The sequence below is a fragment of the Heliangelus exortis genome, chromosome 18, assembly GCF_036169615.1.
Source record: "Heliangelus exortis chromosome 18, bHelExo1.hap1, whole genome shotgun sequence".
Lineage (NCBI taxonomy): Eukaryota > Metazoa > Chordata > Aves > Apodiformes > Trochilidae > Heliangelus > Heliangelus exortis.
The window spans coordinates 6,650,997-6,670,442 of record NC_092439.1 but is presented as its reverse complement, the minus strand read 5'-3'; the positions used below and the strand labels follow the sequence as shown (position 1 = coordinate 6,670,442).

The following is a 19,446-nucleotide window of genomic DNA, read 5'->3' as shown; positions in this document are numbered from 1 at the left end:
AGCAAAATCCAACAGTTTGAACCTTTGTACCTGAATTTCACTGGATTAACTGCCAAATTTGTGTTTTGTCAGATGAAAGAAGAATTACAGCACGAGAAGTCACCTCACAAGACTGTAACTCCAGCAAGTGAAAATGCACTCAGAGATGAAGAGAGCTGTTCAACTTGTAACTCCATTGTACAAAACCAAACAGAAGAAACCGAGAAATTCCTGAATTTGGAGAGAATTCATTCAGCAAGAAAAAGAAAATATGAAGAAGGTCAGTGAAGATCAGTGGCAGGAGGTAAAAAACGTGCCTCTTAGGTGCAGATAAATCACTTAACATAAAATAAGATTTGTAGAAATATCCCCACAGAATGTGTTATATATGCACTCTGCTTTCATGTTTAGTACAGTATATACAAATTTATGTTAAAAAAATTGATATAATCCCTAATAATAATAAATGTTTGTTCTCTGTTTCTGCACTCGAATCCCAAGTTGTTAGGAGTTTTGCTCAAAGTTTAGGAGTTCACACTTCAATGTTTTAATATCCATTAAGTAAAACTAAACAATTACTAGAGTGCCCTTTTCTTGCTCCCTCAGCAGTTTTGGCTGAAATACTGCAATTTGTTTCTCTGTCAAAATTGCTCACCCTGTTTTCAAGCAAAATAACCTGCAATTGTTTCAAAACACAATCGTTTCTACAAACATTTATAACAACTTGCAGCAGTTCCAAGTGGCAGAAGAACACAAAAACCTTCTGCTTACCTTTACTGCCAAATTATTTAAATATATTTGGTGCAGTTAAATCTGTATCAATAAGGTCTCTTTCAACACAAAACCATCACAGATGATTTACAGAGATAAGGCTGCACATCTTCATAGGGCTTTACTTCTAATTTGTTCATCTTCTTCCTCGCTTAATGTACAAGGGAAATTTTCTCTTGCTTTTCAATCACTTGCACTGTTATAATTCTGATCTCCTTCCTTTCCCTCCACACCTCTTGCAAACAAAGATCCTCATACTGTAAACTTAAATAAGAACAAAAGAAACATAGCCAATATTGCAACTGTTTGTTGTTAATTACATAAGAAAATCAACAGGAGATATTTTCCCATACAAGTTTTATTGCTTTTTTTTTTTTGTTGGAATTTAGAATATTTATCTTTTTAAAACCAATTCCATACATTTTGAAGACACAAATTGTCAAAGTTTTGAGTGAATTTCATCGCTAGTGACGTGACTAGGTAAAAAAAAAATATTTAGGTTTCTGAGAGACGGAGGAGACTGTTTTTCACTTGATTCAAATTTTGTTTCCAGGTGTTTAGAGTGTCATACAATTGCTGCCATTGCTGCTTTCCAAAAGTCCGATGCGTGCTGTGACTAAAGAAATAAAACAAAATTAGAACATGATTACTAGATGTCATGCTCACCTAATAATTCTTCTATAGCATTACTTTACTCTCACAAGTGAATAGGAAAATGTTTATTTTCTATATACAGGGCTGCACCTTACTAGTTAGAGAATTCTGTAGCCTTCCCAAATATTTAATGCAACAACAGTCATTAGTATTCTTGTCACCATTAGGTCATTAAATGAAATGTGCTGGAAAATAGGACTCTTTCATTAAATAAGCTAATCACATTCAGTGTGAGCTTTAATAAAATTATGATAAATAGCAACTATTTAACTACCAGCAACTGATCGGAACAATACCTTGCTTCTAGTTAAAATATTCTACAAATGTAGGTGAAATAATTAGAAAACACTAAGTTCTGCAAAATGCTGTTGAAGAATAAAGTCTTACCTGACAACTACTTTCCTCTGTGTCTGATCTATTTTGCAGTACACCATCTTTGTCTTTACAGCTGCAAAAAACCACAATGCTGTTTTGAGCAACATTTTCCAGACACTGCAAAGGTATTTAACTGCATTAAAACTGTTCAAAATTAGACCAATACAAACAGAAAAACACAGCAGTTGACTTAATATAAATTTGCTGCTGGTTTTAACAGTCTAGTAAGCAGAAAAGCAAAATGATGTAACGAGATGAAGGTCATGCATGAATCCTATTGTTTGGTGCCAGTCTATTAAAGCAATATCCTGTACAGGTTTTATGAACTTCTCTCCCCTACAAACACATCCTGTTTTAATGACAGCAAACAAAACCAGATGACAAATTGTACCTGCAAACAATTTATTAGTTCTATAAATAATTACATGAAATAGAGCTTCCATCACTGAAAAGAACAACACTATTTAAAAGACAACAGTTAGGCACATATTAAGGCATGAAGTTTTGCAGCTGTTATCTTGCAACAGACACTAAAAATGAGTATGTTTCTGAATATTTAACATTAGCCTGGAAGACAAGAGAAGCCACTGTTCATTAGCATTGTGTAAATATGGAACTACAGTTCTTACCATCAATAACAAATGCTTCTACGTCATCTGCTCCAATCTGAAGTTCCTGTTGCATTGTATCAAAGGATATTTCTTTATTCTCTACAGCCATTCCCATGAAGGTGAGTAGCCTCATTTTTGCCATATTGTGTTCGTGCAACAAGCCTGTGTAGAAGTTTTAATAGATTATGGATCTGAATTATAATTCAGTAATTCATTTTAATGGGATTTCTACCATATATGCTTCCAATAATTTTAATTCCCATCAAGAAAATATTCCACCTGTACTTATCAACATTTTCTGAAGTAAAACATTAATTCTTGCATCTTCCCTTGTGTTTTGCTTAAATAGGTAGTTAAGCTGCCTATAGGTACTTCATCAAGACTCAGTCATTGTCATTACATTGTGAAATGTAACAAATATCTACAAAAATGCATATTTTTAAACTGTAAAAACAGCACCTTAAGAGAATGTTAGGTGGTGAGGGTGCAAGTGAATTTGCAGTCACATCATCTGGAAGAACAGCAATGCAACAACAAATGTAAAACACCTGACTGGTAATGTCAAAACCTTCTTACAGCCTCACTGCTCATTCATAAACCTCTCTCTGTAATGGTTTGGCAACATAACATTTTTGTGCCAGAAGAATGCACCTGATTAACTTCACACTACAGCAAAAAAAGTCACGAGTAACAGGTGTGCTTACAGCATTCAGTGGCAAAAAAGTGCTCTTCAAGAACAGAGGAGCAGATATTCAAAGTTGGGTTAAACCTTTCACATAGTTGTATAAATGGCAACACCAGGCCCTAAGCCAAGGGCTTGCACATCTAAATCCAAGACTCTTTTCCTGAAAAGAAGTCTAGATCAGCAAAGTTAAGACATTCAGGTGAAGGAATCAAAGGATTTCTTAATCCAAGTTCTGTGAGGTACCAACTAAGATTCAGAGGAAGTTTCTTTAAAATGAATGTCAATCATTTTGTCTGGGAATGGCATTATAAACATTTGCATTGCTTCAGTAAATATTTAAGTTTGGAATTTATAACATCCACACACTAATAGGAAAGCACATGAGTGCAGGACACCATGTTGTGTTAATTAGCTATAATTATGATGCAGGTTCACTATTTGGCACCAATTCAACAAAAATGTGATCACCATAATTCATACGAATGAGGAGCACCCCCAACTATACCTAACTGGGTTTAATGGAATTCTACAAGCATCAGAAAATCAATTAGCACACATTAACCCTAATTAACAAATGCAAATTAGATGCTGATTAACTTTCTGAAAAAGGCTGCTGGTAATACCAGATTGAATGTGGACATGTTAGGGCGATTCAGTTGACACAGATAATGCTACTGTTGGCCTGAATTGTCAGCATTAATAAACCAACAAATTGTAACAAACTGATGCCACCTGTAGGAGCCATCACTGCACAGCTTTCACAGAATAATTTTAACTGGTCCTGATCCAGGAAAGGTTTGAACTAAAGCTGATGCTGTACTGTCACTGAAAACCTATTATTAATATCCTTTCTTTTAAAGACCAATATCTTAGCAAGTTATTAAAAAAAAGAAAAATCATAATCTTTAAAGCGTGGTTATAAATGTATCTATTTTTTTGGAACAGATCACAGATGTTCTGAAGAATTTTTGAATGCCTGCTCTAATAACTGTATTGTTTTCTATACCAAACTGCCCTTGCTTTTCAAAGGCATGGCTGAAACACTCAGACCAAGTTACTAGCATTCCAGTCTGCACTGCCTCAGACCCTTTACCTTGCCCACTGCTCAAAGACATTCAGCATTTGAGTACACCATAAAGCAGGTGAGCAATCAAGATAAATAGTAATTAAAGTCTTTTAAAATAGTTACACAGATTTAAAGATTTTACTAGGATTATGTGATACCTAGATATACTGAAAATGCATACAGAAATAGACAGGGAAGCAAAATGAAAGAAAAAATTACTCCTGTATATTACACAATTATGTCTACAAACATGTGCAATTCATCTTCCATAATTTTATTCAAATGTAAGCATAGCAGAATTTTCAGCAAATACTTCTGTGGACAAAAAGCTCAACAGATAACCCATTTTGATATATAAAAAAATGTATACTACAGAACTACAAAACTCACTTTCCCCTGAGAAAGTATTCTACACAACCAATATTGAAAAATAAATATGACAAAAGGTATACTTATCCTATATACATAGACTACCAAAAACTTGCTGCTAAGTATGTCCACAAATAAATATCTTGATACTTCCATCATTTTCATATCCAAAGTACCAGCATTTTAAAGCTTTGGGGATAATTATTCTCAGTTATACCACAGTCCATTAAACAAAATAATGCAGGTGTAAAAGGTTGCACCAAACTCTGCTTTAGTTAAAGTATGCCTTTCCTCCAATGCATTCAGCTAGTCCTCAAGTGTCATTTCAAAATCAAAGTTATAAAAAAAAATAATCTGATTTTTATGGAAACATTTATTCATTACCAATATGTCAAAACCTTAATGTAGTAATAAAAAAATCTGCATCATTGAGCAATTTCTGCATTGTCACTGACCCCTGTCCTAAAAAGCTGGAATATAAAAAACGTCATTTTAATTCATGCAATAGCTTATGAACCAGTGCTCCTTTGAAACAGTCAATTACACATCAATGGGGGAGTGTCAAAGTGTTAATTACTACTCCTTTTTTCCACAGTGTGTAAATAAAGAGGGTGCTGACATTAACATTCCATCACATTGCTTCATGTGATGAAACAAATTAACTGGGACAGACTGGCTTGCTAGGTCTAATGCATCAGCACACACAAACACACACAATTCACATGTTTTACTGTTCAGAAGTATTTGCTGCTATAAAGTTATTGATCACAGAAAATCACAGACAAATTGCAGAAGATTTGCATAAGCTGCTGGCATACTCAGGTCAGTTGTGATCTCTGGCCCAGCCTGAAGTGCCATTGCATTAAAATTTCCCTCTTAAAAAGGGGAAGTGGGGAAAAATACAGTTCTCTTCTAAACCTGTACAACAGCTTGTCCTAGTAAACCAAACTGCAGTTGGATGGTCTGTTATGATCTAATAAGAGTCTACAAACTCAATTCATTCTTTAAAATGCCTACTAAATTTCCTTGTATTCAATAAATGGGTTCAGAGACACTTTGCACCTTCCATACCTTATTCCATGTGAACAGAAATATAACAATCTGAAAACTTACCAAGGGAGTCAATGAAGTCTTTGTTGTTCTGATAAAACTTGACATAAGATGCTAGTTTAGCACTTACAAAAATTGTCAAAAGCTAGAAGATGGAAAACAAATGCAGAAACAGTTTAAATATTATCTACGTTTCCCTCCTTGCAGACTGGACACATAAATATATATAAATATATACCTGCTGGTATTGAACAGAAAAATTAACTGTTCAGATGTAAAAGTCTGTCTTGCATGAATAGTTGAAGACAACCTCTGCTGAGCTTAGAGCCTTTGCTCAGACTTAAAAGGCAGTTTTGCTACAGAATTCCAGTGAGTGCAGGTTTGTAACCTTTTTACATCTCTGAAACTTCCGAAGCAAAACATTTCATGTGTAATGTTTAATTTTTTTTAATTCTAAAAGCTTTAAGAGAAACAGTGCACTGCAGCTCAGAATTACTGGCACAGATAACTATTCTAATGACTTTTGAAAGACACTGATAAGGCATTTTACAGATATCAAACCATCTTGCAAAAAATAAAGTTACTTACATCATGAATAAGTTCTCCTTCCAAAAATTTGACTGGTTTTAAGGCAAGAAGATGATCAAAAAGAAAGGTATTTGGATCCTTCAATGCTCGTACAATACATCTGATTGGAAAAGAAAAATTCGTTTTTAAAGCAATCACATTTTTATAAGTGCAACTCAATTTGTTGTTCTTTCTAGGAAACACACAAAGATTTTCAACTGTTCTTAAATACAAAAACATGTCATGTTGCAATTTTAACCTTCATTTTGCAGATGGAAAAAACAAGAAACAGAAAGCATTAAGTGATTTGCCCAGAATCACAAATGAAATTTGCCAGGTGGTACGAGTACAGATCACCCTACCAGTTCCATCTATGCATTTCTTTCCAGCTAAACCTTCATTCCTTGATGTAAATTTACTGTCCTCCTAAAGTTTCATAGAAATTCATAGAAAGTTGTTAGGAAGATTAATTACACTTGAATGTGTGACACAAAACAGAGAAAATCCCAACACCAAACACTGGAAGCCCTACGATTTATCAGTTACAGCTCCAGATTATAAACAGACCTAAAGTGTTTCTAGAACTCTAGATGAAAGCTTTTGTTCAGCAGCACATCAGAAGACTCCGTGCTACACTGACAGCCTGGACCACAACCCTGCCACATCGCATACACCCAGAGGAACCAAAGGGCTGCACAGACACAGCAAGATGATAAACCTTAGGCAGAGGTACATCTGTTCCTTCAGATGTAAAAGGCCTCAGACTGCTGTAGGGTAGTCAATGAAGTTTTCATTTATACAAAGACACTTTTAATTTTCAAAATGAGTCATCCATGCCCAAGTATAAACAACTCCCTTGACAGCTGCTGGTTGTGCACACCTGGCAGAACTACCTGGCTTATTAAAAATAATTTCTAAGAAGCATAATGATAGGTAGAATGTTAAAGTACAAGCTTTTACTCATTTTGGCCAGTGGGTTAAAAAATCTGTTTTAAAAATCTATTAAAAATCAATTTACTCCTGGTGTGTCCAACACAAACATATTTCTGTGCAGTTCACATCCTAAGTATTCGCTTACAGAAAAGAGCAAGAATTTCTTTTTTTCAACAGAAAGTGCTATTTGAAAAGAACACTCAGAAGTTAGAGAATAGAAAAATCAGCAAGTACAAATCTGAAATAAAGAATGCCAATTCAAATTTTGGTTGCACAGCTGGTGTAAACAACATCCTTACTGGAGGCTCTCTCAGCAGTGACACCTGTACACTTGCAGAGTGGACTTCACCTGACCCTGCCTGGCAACAACCTACCACAGGCTGCCCAGGTAAGCCCTTAATCAAGCCAGCCATGCTACAGAAAAGAGGCTGTGCCAGGGCCCCTGCCTCCCAGGCCATTTGATATTTTTAATAGTAAGGTGGTCAGCATAATTTAGCAATTGAGAAAAAGGTACTTTTAAGGAGATGAGGAAGTCAGTATTACCTGTGAGCATCAGCTCTAGCCTGAGAAGCATTATCCTCTGTGTAACTTCCCAGTAGTTCCACCATTACTTTTGCTGCAGTGTCACTGTAGAAGGAAAAACAAAGTTACCTCAGGACTGCTGAAAAAATACTTCAAACAAGATGCTTAAATATTTAAATAATTCCACTGCGACGTTATAGGTCATATTAAATTACACTTGAAAGAGATGTAGATGATCCATTTTAATTCCAATGCAGAGAACAAATTAACTAGATGTATTCTTTCAATTCTTGTTCTACAGAATGTTTATCTTCACCCTTCATTTCATTCTCTTAAATTGATAAATTACTTGCTGGTTATGGAAAAAGCTTTCTGAGCTAAGAACAGCTTTATATGGTTCACTAGAATACTCCTCTTATGCACATCTGGATTTAATCATTGCAGAATAAGTAGTGCTGCAAAGTTTATTTCAAATGTAAAATGGCATATCTTAAAGGATATTTATGGTCAGGAAAGTGACTGTATAAGAAGCTGTCCTTTCTTCCTTCAGATTTTCTCTTCAGCATTCAGTGAGTATTCTGCTCGTTTTACTGACAGAGTTAAGCAGCCAGCAATTAGCTTGGCTTAGGCTGCTGAAGCAAGCAGCTTCCAACACTGCTTTGACAGACAGCTTGTAGAAAAACAAAACAAACACTGAATAAACCTACTGCCTTGTCTATTTTGTAAACAACATCTCATCAATGTTACTGACAGTTACAATGTTACCCTTACTTTGTCATTTTAAGATTTTATTTTCATGTAGCAGTTCTTGCCACCAGTGAGGCAAGCAGCTGCTGAAGCTTTTTACAAAATTTTCAGAAAAAAAACATACACACTGATTATGCTGTACATACAGAAAAATACATTTCCTATTTCTCATGCAATCTTGCTAACTATTAAAACAAAGGGTGTGACAGTTCTTCCATACACAGAATACATTTTGCTGATGCCATCTTACTACTTCCTTTGGACAGGATAGATCTGAGTCTAGAGAGCACAAACACACCTTGATGAGAGGGATGTGCTTTGCAGAAATCTGCCATGCATACAGAGACTGGCAACTAATTTTCTGAGAGTTACTTTCTCAGCGGATAGGAGGAAGGCTGGATAGTACTCTCCAGAGTACAGAGAGTTACAGTGTAAAGCTAAGCTCTTCCTTCCAAGTATCTCAATTGCAGACACAGCAAATTTTCCCGTGTTGTCTGACAGACCTCCAACATTTCCTTAAAAAAAGAACTGTTCAAGAATCAAGTTTCAATTTGCTTTCATGATTTAAGTTAATATCATAACTTGTACAGAGAAGGAACAAATCAACATTCCCAGTACATACTGTGCTGTGACATGGGTTTAACCCACACAGCAGCACAGGTCTGAATGGACACTGACCTCCTGCAAAGCTTAACTACAACTCTTAAACAAGCCACACCAGCCACCTGTTTTCCAGCTACCAACACCATTTTTTCTTCAGTTGACCCCAGGAAAGATAAAAACCCCTCTTTAAAGGGATCAAGATGATTTTGATAACCAGACAGAAGAAAGTTCAAGCAGAAAGTGACTGGAAAAGACTTGATAAAATAAGCTTTCACTTCTTGCTGCAGAAAAGGGAACACAACACAGAACATCTGCATGATCCTCTTTCCATGAGCTAACAATCTGTTCACTACCAAGTTATCCACTGGGGACAGTCTATTAGCTATGGAAACCATCTCTTCTGCTGTGCTGAGTGAAGTTAAACATAAAAAACAACTAAAAAATTAAACTGAATTGTTTTCAACAATGTATGCTTTTCCCTTCAGTATAAATCAACACAGTAAGTGAGGTATGATTTTTATTACTGATTTTTCAGTTGCTTCTTATCTTCCCATATTGCTAGATAGGGCAACATTCCTGAGTGCTAACACTGGAATGCTCCTGAGAGTTTCCCATACTTATTGCAAATACTGCCCACTGATCCAGGAGACTGAGCCAGGTCAAAGGTGCTGGGGTCACTTCTTGGTTTTTTTTTTTTTTTGGAGACATGTGTAAGTGCTCTGAAAAATTGCTTCTCTCAGTGCAAAGCTTGCAGATGGTAAAGACACTGAGTGCAGAAGTAATATATTACAGGGTTTGTCAAAGTTTTTAATGCCTAACTTTAAAATATCACTGAAAACTACTTGGTCACTGCATTACTGGTAGTGCTGGAAACAAAAATTAAAAGTATAATACACAGATTTGATAACAAGACTAGCTAAAGATATTTAGCTATTAAGTATGGGAATTAAGCTAGTTAAAACTTCTTAATAAATCAATACGATGAGAAGTCTTTAAAAGGAGATTATGCAGTATCAGTGTAATACTTCTGAAACAAAATAAGCACTAAGCCATGCTTAAGATTTGTGATTAACCTTTCTGAAATTATTTTTACTAAATCTGCCATACAGTACTATCAATGCAAAAGCATTTTAATGTTACTAACAGGAATAGGAATTCCCAATCATGTTGCAGCTCACAGTGTAACTACTCTGCAAGTATTAGTCATCCCTAAATTGAGGTTAGTTTAAAATGATCCTGTGTGCTGGTGCAGCATTTCCAGGCTACAATTTCACCAGGCCAGAATAAGCTAACTCCTGCCAGAAAAAAACTCTCCTCCTCCTATGACAGCTCCATACCTGCCTTTTTTTACCCCTGGCAAGGTCACCTCCCCAGTCCAGTTCACTCTGCAGCTGCAACCAATGCAAATACCCCCATGTACTGGTAGCTGGAGGGGACAGGACAGGGACAGGGGGTAAGGACAGAAAGTGCAGGTGCAGTTCTACAATCAGTCCTTAGTCAGCAGAGTAGAGGTCCTGATGAAAATGAAAACAACTTAGAAAACAAACTCTAAAGAGAGTGAAAGGGAAGGGCAGGATGAAAGCAACAAACACCACACACACACATCCCAGACCATAGCAGGGACAGGCTAGATGGGCTGAAACTGTTGTGGAACTACAGGCTGAAACTGTTGTGGAACTACAGGCTGAAACCACCTCTGGACTGCAGCCCATCTCTACAGCCCTGGCCAACGAAGGCAACACACATTATCACATCTGCAAGATAAACTGCTGACAGCTCTCAGTTAAGACTTACATTAATTTACAAGCACGATACACACAGGATTACTTTACATGCCAGAAGACACTGGTCTGCCAAGTTTGTTAGATCAAAGATGCTGCTTATGATCCAGGATAATAATTTTAAATGGCCAAGCAGGTATTCTGTGGACATTAATTTCCATGACTAGTGGAAAGCTCTGTCCTAATGGTAATGTTTACATGAAAGACTGAATCTGTTAACTCTGATTGATAAGCCTCCCAACATCATTAAATAAGAGATAGCACTACCATGCACTAAAATGTCAAAAGTGCAATTAAATAATAAACTTGGCATAATGCTACAATGCTCAAAGATTAATATTCATAGAAAGAAATGGTTTTATTTTGGGAGCCTGTGGTTCACTGCTAACTTTAATATTCTTGGAAACACTTGTTTAATGCAAAAGTGCTTGAAGACAAGAAAAAAACCCCCATGTACAATTGGATTAAGTTATCAGTACAGATTAATTTTAAAAGTGCTCTGAGAAACACTTTTCCTGTTGTCCTATACTTAAACTGTGACACCTACAGATTTTATAATACCTCAACTTAAAATCAAGTCATCTAGCATCTAATACTTGTCTTTTATACCTTTTTTTGCAGTCTACCAGGACATCATACAGCAGTCTCAAAAGAGTATGCTTTTTCTCTGTGCTGAGATTCCAGTCAGAAATCCATTTTCGGACCTAGATAGAACAGAAGTGAAAAGGCACATTGAGGAATAGCTAAAAGCAAACCAGAAGTATTTCTCATTTTCTCTCAGGCAGAAAAGGATTGAGAATATATTACACAGAGATTTCTCCTCTGGGGCCCCTGACTCTCATGCTTCCCATCCAGAACTTGGAATTTTTCTCGTGAGAAGCCAAAAGTCTGTGCTCTCCACATCACATCCTAAGTAAGGATGAGTAATTCCAATACACTGATTTCAAGGCAAGGGACAGGAACCTGATGCCTTGTTCCTGATCAAAGCCTTTCACTTGCATTACTGTTGCAGGAAACAGACACATCTAACTACCTTCAGCACCAGAAACAGCAAATAAACAGCAACTGGATTTGGATTCTGCAGACAGACCTTTACAGGATGACAAATTGAGTATTCTGTACTTCATACTTCACTGGGCTCTGTCAATTTAATGACAGCGCAAGATGGTCTGTATCAACCCTGAATAATTTTTAGTGAGATGCAATATGGTTATACCAAGGCTGTACCTTGGAGCAACACATTAATTACCTGATCTAGTTCAGTTGGAATGTACTGGATGGCACCACAGGACGAGGCCACTTTCAGGAGGCTGCAGTACACAGTGTACCTCACAGGAGTATTCTTATCCATTCCATGGAAGAGATTGCTCAGCCTAAACCACAATGAAAAACTGAGTTAAAGAGGCTTCAAAAAACTTAAACAGAGTGCACAGAAGTGTTTCTATTCAGATGAATGTGCGCACAAACAAAGCACCTGGTGACACCTTACATCTGTGATGAATTGTAGGGGCTTCCAGTTTTCCAAGTTTTCAACAGAACCAGAAAACTCTGTGTTTAGTATTTATTCTGCAATACTCCAGCAAAGAAAGTACATTTCATGACAAGGAAAAAGAAGGTAAAAAAAGAGTGCTTCCTGCAACAGAGAGAAGCATGGCAGACACTCTGCACTTTTGATTTAAAGACATACAGCTGGAAGATACCATTGTCTCACTTTCCTCTGCACAATACTTACAGCTGCAATCTAAGAGATGGGCGCTCTCCTTCCCGAAATTTTACTAACTTCTCACACAAGTTTTCAATCAGTGCTTCCTGTTTGTCAGGTTCCAGGATAAGAAGCAAGGAGACTACACTGTTCATCACACTCTCAACATCTGCACAACACAAAACATGCAGCTGTTTAAATCTGCAAGCAGCAGTCATCACCTATCTACTGCTGGAGAGTTAACTTTTGCTGTGAATTATTATTTTGCATCGTTAAGAATTGTAAAAGAGAAAAAAAGCCAACATATCCAATCTGTATATTTATCAGAAAGTACAAGATTTGGCCCATGTGGTCTTTCACATCTTCTGTACCACAGCCAGTAATTGACAGTAAGTCTTGATTTTTACTTTTCTTTTGGTTTGTTTTTTTTATTTTTTTTTTTCCCCAGGAGAAAAGCTGATTTCTCTACCAGTCACTATGCCCTCATAAGATGCCCAGTCTAGCTCAATCTCTGACCTCTTCAAAGGGCACTGGATGTCTGGAGAAGGGTGGGGTAGAGTACATGCAAATTTTACATGGCAATGATGGAAACAAGCACCTCCAGTTTTATGAAGATGTGTTTATTAACACACACGTCATGCTCAGGGCTCTAAATTCTGCCCACTGTCCCTGTTTGAAAGTACTGATGGTGATTTGTTTAACAAAACCAACAAGACTTCAAAGCTGCAAACCTTTGTCATCCTCTTTCAGGCACACATCACAGACTTCAATAATCTGTGCCAGGTCCACATGGAGCCCGCCTTCAGCATTTTCTTCAGAGATTTCTGCTCCTTTGGATTTCAGGTAAGCTCGAAGTTCTGCAGCCTTAAACAAAACCAGACAACACACTGAACACAACAGTTGTTTTGTGAGCAGCCGAGTCAAAGTAACTGAATTTCTTACAGGTTTTTGTTCTGCAACCACTACTCTGCCCCTGCCACGTGCTCACACTTTGTCACTTCTCTCCACCTCCCTGTACCCCACACACAGCACCCCCTCTCCTCCACTGCACAACCCACACACCCACCTGGTGTGAGGTGCTGCATGTGCCAGGGCTGGTTTGCCAACAACTGAACAGATCACACAACTGTTCAGCTTTCTCACAGTGTGAACGTGTCACTTACAACTGGTTAGAGGACAGCAGGCCTAGCAAGCTTTTGTGACAAAGATGTTTTCTTCTATTTGTTACCTTTTACTCCCTTTGAAAACTTCAGGCAAAGCAATAAAACCATTTAGTTGCTTCTTCCCCAGAAAAGAAAAAGGGTATAAACAAAATCACTTCAGAGAAGACAGAACTTACAGTCTCCATGCAAGTGAAAGACAGTTCCCAACATAAAGCTACAACCTGCCTTACCTTGTTAGGATTTAAACCTATGCCCATAAAATACTTTTCTACCAGTGACTGGCCCATACATTAACTTCAAAACCCAGAGTTTCAGCAGCAGGACCCTTTGGGGACAATCTCTTTGAGACCACAGAGCTCCTGGCACAGGGGAGTTCTGCCGGGATGCTGCTATCTCATCAGGTGCCATTTATATCAAGTTGGGCATCAGATCACCACGGTACCATCCCACACGGCTCAGTGCTCGGGACCCTTCACTAACACGGAGCTGTTCCAGACCAGCCACGTGCTGGGGATTTATGGGACCTTATGGCAAATGGAAACCCGACTGAAGGCTCGTAGCTGTGTGTGTGTTTATTATAGATTTTCCAGCTCTGTGTACATCACGCCCCACTTAAAACACTGGGGGAACCACTAGCCCTAAAATTCAAAGACAAAACCAAAGGAGCAGCTCAAAGTTCACAGTTTCCAGGCAAAAAGAATCCTGCAAACCAAGACACATAAGTACCCAGCCCACTGCAAACAGCTTTTCTCTCTTTAAAAAAACAAAACAAAACTAAAAAGTGCTACTGACGAGAAATGAGAACAAAGTCCGAAGGAAGCGAACCCCTCTGAAGAGGAAAAGGGAACCACAGACTGATCTCCCGGTTTGCAGTTTCTTCACTCCATGTTAAACCTCCCCAAGGAAAAGTCTCTCAGAGGGAGCGGACAGCCAGGACAGCAACAGCCGTCCCGTCAGGCGGGCAGGACAGCGACAGCCGTCCCGTCAGGCGGGCAGACCCGACAGGCCCCCAGCTTCCCCCGAACCTCCGCCTGACCCAGCACAACGCCGCGGCCCGCCCTACCGCGCTTCCCTGCCCCGGCATCGCCGCTCAGAGGCCGGGACAGGGCCCCCTCGCTCTGCCGCCGACACCCGCCATACCTCCCCCCCGCCGAGCCCCGGCTGCCGACCTGATCCTCCTCCGTGATGTCGATAAAGGCCGGGACGCTCATGGCGGCCGAAGCTGCCGCTGCCGGTCCCACCACGCCGCCCGCACCGGAAAGGCAGAGCCGCTTCCGGCCCCGCGCACCGCCCGCTTCCGCTTCACCGCCTCTCGGGGGCGGTGCAGGAGGCGGCCCCGGGCGCTGAGGCGGCGAGAGGCGGGTCCGGCACCGGCTGCTTGCCCGGCTTGCTCCTGCCCCTCTCCCGGCTTTCTCCTGCCCCTCTCCCGCTCGGTGCCGCTCTCACCAGCGGAATCCTGTCAGGCCCAGCTGCCCCCGCCGTGTCCGGGCCTGTACAGGAGGCGGCGGCCGCCTCTGCCGCCATTCCCAGGTGCGCTGCTGCCTGAGTGCCACGGCTGTGTCTGTCACGTAGGAAACTCTGAGGGTGCTTTGTTCTCTCCCCACGGGAAAGGGGTGTTTTCTGCCCTCCTCCCCCCTCTTCAAAGTGTAAATGCTTTTTCCTGGGGGATTTTAACTACCAGATTTGGTACGTCAGGAGTGAAACCTGCTCAGGGATAGGTCACAAGTTCTTTTTGCTGGTAACCGGCGGCTTCACTTGTCTGAATACACCCTGAGCTCACACTCCAGTTAAAAATGGCAATGATTTGATTCTACCAATAAGTTGCATATTTTTTTTTTCAGATAAAGAGTAAGAAATTTCCAATTCAGCAGGTCTGACACAATAACAAGAATGTAGTTTGACTTTCCTGGTATTTCAAAAACTGAAAGTGAAGAAAAAAATTGTAGAACGAAAGAAAACCACATGCAGACTTACTTCCCTGTGGCTTATGCTGAGTGCTCACTGGATAAGATAGGCTCAAACCCATTTGGGTTAGGTATTTTTAAAGACTTATTAAATAAGAGCTGGAGAGGTTTGAGAGAAGGCTTTGTGGATGGCCCCTTACTGCTATATAACAGTAATGGCTAGAAAGTAATTAAGAGCTTTTAATATTCTAGAAGTCATTGAATAATTTGAGATAAATTTTGCTTCAGAAAAATACAATCTGACAACCTGTAACAGAGCTCAGAAGTGCCAGGCAAAGAGAGCTGAGATGATTACCTTGCCCATGAGAAAGCTGAGGCTGGTACTACTGTGCTGAGTTCTCTGTTGCTTACATTAGAACTTGTGAATCATTTTGATGGCACAGTGTTTTGTAAAGTCCTGTCCCTGATGTAAAATAACTAAATGAGATGTGGTTCACCAGGACTGGAGGTAGTGTTTTATGCTTCAAGGGTTTAAATAAATAATCTGCGGTATGAAAAAGCAAATATTGATTTATTGGTGATACCATTGAGTGCCTTCCTGGTGCTGACACCATGTAGCACAAAGATCTGTTGCTGACAATGAGACATCAACCCCCCATTTTACAAATTAGGTTTTAGCAATAAATACAGAAACACAAACCGGGTCTTAACAGTGGTATTTAGTGTTCGTAGTGGTTTGTATTTAGAGATCATTTACACAAACATAACCATTTTTAAGTGCAGATGCCTTTCTTCTAATACTGCTCAGTACAGTCCAGCAGGACTGAAGGTAGCTTGGCATCTGCACAGATCTTTAGCACACATTTCAGGAGCTGAGGTACCACAAGCTGCCACGAGGCTCCCGTAGATCCCATTCTGTGCCTGAAATTCCTCTGCAGATACCCCAGGGTGTATAAATGGCCCAAGTCACTCAGGGAATTGACCCCCAACCTCAGTGTCTATTTTTTGTTTAGATAGTGCACCCAGATGGAGGTTTGCCGTGTATTATTCTAAATATACAAAAATAAAATAACCATTGATCACACAGTGGGTAGACAGGACATGACTCTAAAGAGCTCTGCTGAAATATCCACATATGGTGTGTGGCATGGTACTTTATTTGTCCCAGGAGAATCGAGATGATAGATGATAGCTGGGGTTTGAACTTGTGCATCAGGAAGTCCTTTTGCATATCAGGGGGCAGTGCATGTTCTGTGAAAACTACCAATGTAAAGAGGATGTACTGGAAGGATGGCTTCCAGGCAGCTGTTTACAGTGCTGTCTGCAGGTTGTGAACCCAGTTCAGAAACAGGGCATGGATGGGTCCCTGAGGATGCTGCCCTAAAGCTGGGGAGCCTGGGCCAGTTGGTGCCCTGGAACAGGCAGCTCTGCAGGGTGGGCTGGGAGCAGCACCTTGGGGACAGGCCAGGAGCAGGAACCTAAAGGTCACTACAGTGTCAGAACTGGCACATGTGTGTGTGTGTGTGTGTGTGTGTGTGTGTGTGTGTGTGTGTGTGTGTGTGTACACACATGGAGACAAACATCCAGGTCAGTCTTGGCTGCTGAAGGGAAGAGATAAATTTTGGCTGGCACCCACTGTGAACTGTTTTGTTTTGTTTCTGCAGGCAAAGCAGGGGAAAGAGAGAGAGAGAGAATCTAAGAAAGTGGTACCCTGTCCTGCATGCTTTGAACATAGTGACTGAAGAAAACAAAGTTATTCAGGTGATGCATTTAAGAAAGCAATCTTTATGGAGGCAATAGCTCTTTGAAATTGCCAGCATTTGAAAATGAAGGGTTTAGGGTTGACTCTAAACCCTTTTGTTAAAAGCTTTGTTGGAAAGGATTTTCATTATAGAAAAGAATTACAGACTCTATGATGGCTGATGGCATATTTTTCCATTTTCAGATTTTTTTCCTTTTTTTAAATTTTTTATTTTTCCTTCTCTTTTTTAAACAGTTCTCTGTCTGTAGGGATGAGATAAAAGCTGAGCTGGCTCTCTGGAAGGGTGGGTAAGGAAAACTGCCTTCTAGGAAAGCTATCTAATGACATCATTGTAGACCCCGTTCACTCTCGGTACGTTTTGTGCTGAGTGCCCTCTTGAGGTCTTTGTCTCACAATGACCTGGACGAATCCCAGGTAGTATGACAGTAACCCAGCTGTTTGTGAGTCCTTCCTTTAAAGGCTTTCCTATTATTTTTTTTTTCCTCCTTCGGGAGAGATGTTCTAACCAGCCTAGGCTGGGGGAGCACATTCAGGTCAGCTGTTACTTTAAGTTTGAATTTCTGAGTTATGGACAATGTAATTTGAGAAGAATGAAAAATAACTCAGAACTTAGTCCAAAATTGCAATCAACAAAACTAAAGCTGTTTAATATGCAGGAGCTTTGATTTGCTTCACTGATGTATAGAAACGTGCTTCCTACTTATGTTTCTGTTTTGTTTTGTTTCGTTTTGTTTTTTCCCCTAGTTCTGGCTGGGACTTAAGGGAAAGTGCTAAAGTACCCTTTGAGTCTCTTCTTGCAAGACATGTCAGACATACCAGGGGGAAGCCTCTTGTCCTTACTCTGCCAGCCAAGTTCTATAGTCAGAGGAACTCTGGATACCTTCAGTAAGTACAGTAGCTTTTGGGTGCTTCTGTGATTTACTTTTAAACTGTAAATTCTCCACATTTGCCTATTTATTTTAATTCCCCCAGCTGTATCAGTGTAAAAAAGTATACTGCAGTTATCCTGACCAGCATGTTATCTTCATTCAAAATATTTATTAATTATTCTGAATTTAAGAAGCAAAATTCCGTATTGCATTATTATTAATAATATTGGGTTCTGACATAGAGGATTTTGCCTTTCAAAAGTCTTTAGAGATATATTTTGTTTGGACTCTAAATACACTTATTTTTCTGCTCGTGTAGCAGGTGTTTTTCTTAACCATTTTTTTTAGGAGAAATCCTAGGTTTAGAGGAAATGAGCACTTGATTATTTAAATTTCCTGAGATTAGAGGAAGAACACTTTGCCAAACAATGCCTCTTCACTTCAAAACCTCTCCCCATAAATTATGTTGGGAGATCTTATTAAAAGTCTGTAAAAATTTCCTATTAAAAATGGTTGATTGCAGTCCAGACCATCACAGCTTTTGTGCTTTCAGTGAAATACCACAGCTGTCGCAAAGAAATATATTGTGAGACAAAAGGTTTTGTTTCCTTAGTCATAAATTATTTTTGTGATATCTGAAGTAAGATAAAACTTTCACTTATGGTTGAGTGAAGGAAGATTCCAGTGATAACTTGTTCAAAAATCTATAAAAAGAATATAAGAATGTAGATCTAGATAGCAAATTAGAATCAGACTTCCTTTTTGTTTAAGGAAAGCAATTATTTCTGAAGTCAGTGAAGATTATAACCAGGGATAATAGCATAACTTTGCAAAGCACACTGCCTTTATCTCAGTAGAACCTGAAGTTTAAGCTTTCAAGTCTGACCTTTTAGAACTATAGAATAGAAACCTGTAGGGTTGGCTAGTTTTTAAAACAAAGTTAAGCAATAGTGAGTGGTTTGTTGACTAATTATCAAACAAACAAAACCAGACTTTTTTAGATTTTAAAGAAGTATTAAAAAAATTGGCTTCGATCATGTTTGGTTTTCTTTTGGCAAATGAGTTCTTTGCTAAGAAATTGTGCAAAGAGGGGCTGAATACACTGAATAAACTGCAAAGTATTTACTTTCATGACTGGATTCTAACTGTGTTCACCCAATCAAGAAATAGAAGTATATTCTACCTTTGACCTGTGTACGTATGTAATGAAACCATAAAAATTAAACTATAAAAATACAGTTTATATACCTAAGATTATTTTCTGAAATCAGTTGCCAAATAATTTTACATTAAAAATAAGTTAGGGTATTCACCTCAAGCTCATACATCATTG

General features: G+C 39.0%; 2 protein-coding genes across 10 annotated transcripts in view; one reads left to right on the top strand and one right to left on the bottom strand.

Moving 5' to 3' along the window:
- The window catches only part of CCDC73 (coiled-coil domain containing 73), a 54,545-nt gene extending 51,750 nt beyond the window's left edge, over positions 1-2,795 (top strand). For 8 of the 9 annotated variants that reach the window (XM_071761803.1, XM_071761808.1, XM_071761802.1 and 5 more), the window contains 2 exons: positions 73-259; positions 2,346-2,795. In XM_071761803.1, coding sequence (XP_071617904.1) covers positions 73-259; positions 2,346-2,377 — 219 coding nt within the window. In that variant the 3' untranslated portion in view covers positions 2,378-2,795. Of the gene's footprint in view, positions 1-72; positions 1,802-2,345 lie in introns of those variants that run through there. The other variant, XM_071761801.1, reaches the window with a different exon arrangement.
- EIF3M (eukaryotic translation initiation factor 3 subunit M) lies at positions 1,091-14,887 on the bottom strand. The gene is made up of 11 exons (XM_071761810.1): positions 14,748-14,887; positions 13,147-13,279; positions 12,446-12,584; positions 11,963-12,086; positions 11,323-11,417; positions 7,604-7,687; positions 6,149-6,248; positions 5,624-5,705; positions 2,409-2,552; positions 1,792-1,852; positions 1,091-1,366 (listed from the first exon to the last, which is right to left on the bottom strand). The coding sequence occupies exons 1-11, from the start codon at positions 14,787-14,789 to the stop codon at positions 1,246-1,248; spliced, it is 1,125 nt and encodes a 374-aa protein (XP_071617911.1). The 5' UTR covers positions 14,790-14,887; the 3' UTR covers positions 1,091-1,245.
- Positions 14,888-19,446: the final 4,559 nt, after the last annotated feature.

Coding starts and splice junctions, on each gene's coding strand:
- EIF3M (XM_071761810.1), bottom strand. CDS start 14,789: ATGAGCGTCCCGGCCTTTATCGACATCACGGAGGAGGATCAG. Junction 2,553..5,623: donor AGACTTCATTGACTCCCTTG/GTAAGTTTTCAG, acceptor ACTTCTACACAG/GCTTGTTGCACGAACACAAT. Junction 1,853..2,408: donor AGAAGCATTTGTTATTGATG/GTAAGAACTGTA, acceptor GGTTTTTTGCAG/CTGTAAAGACAAAGATGGTG.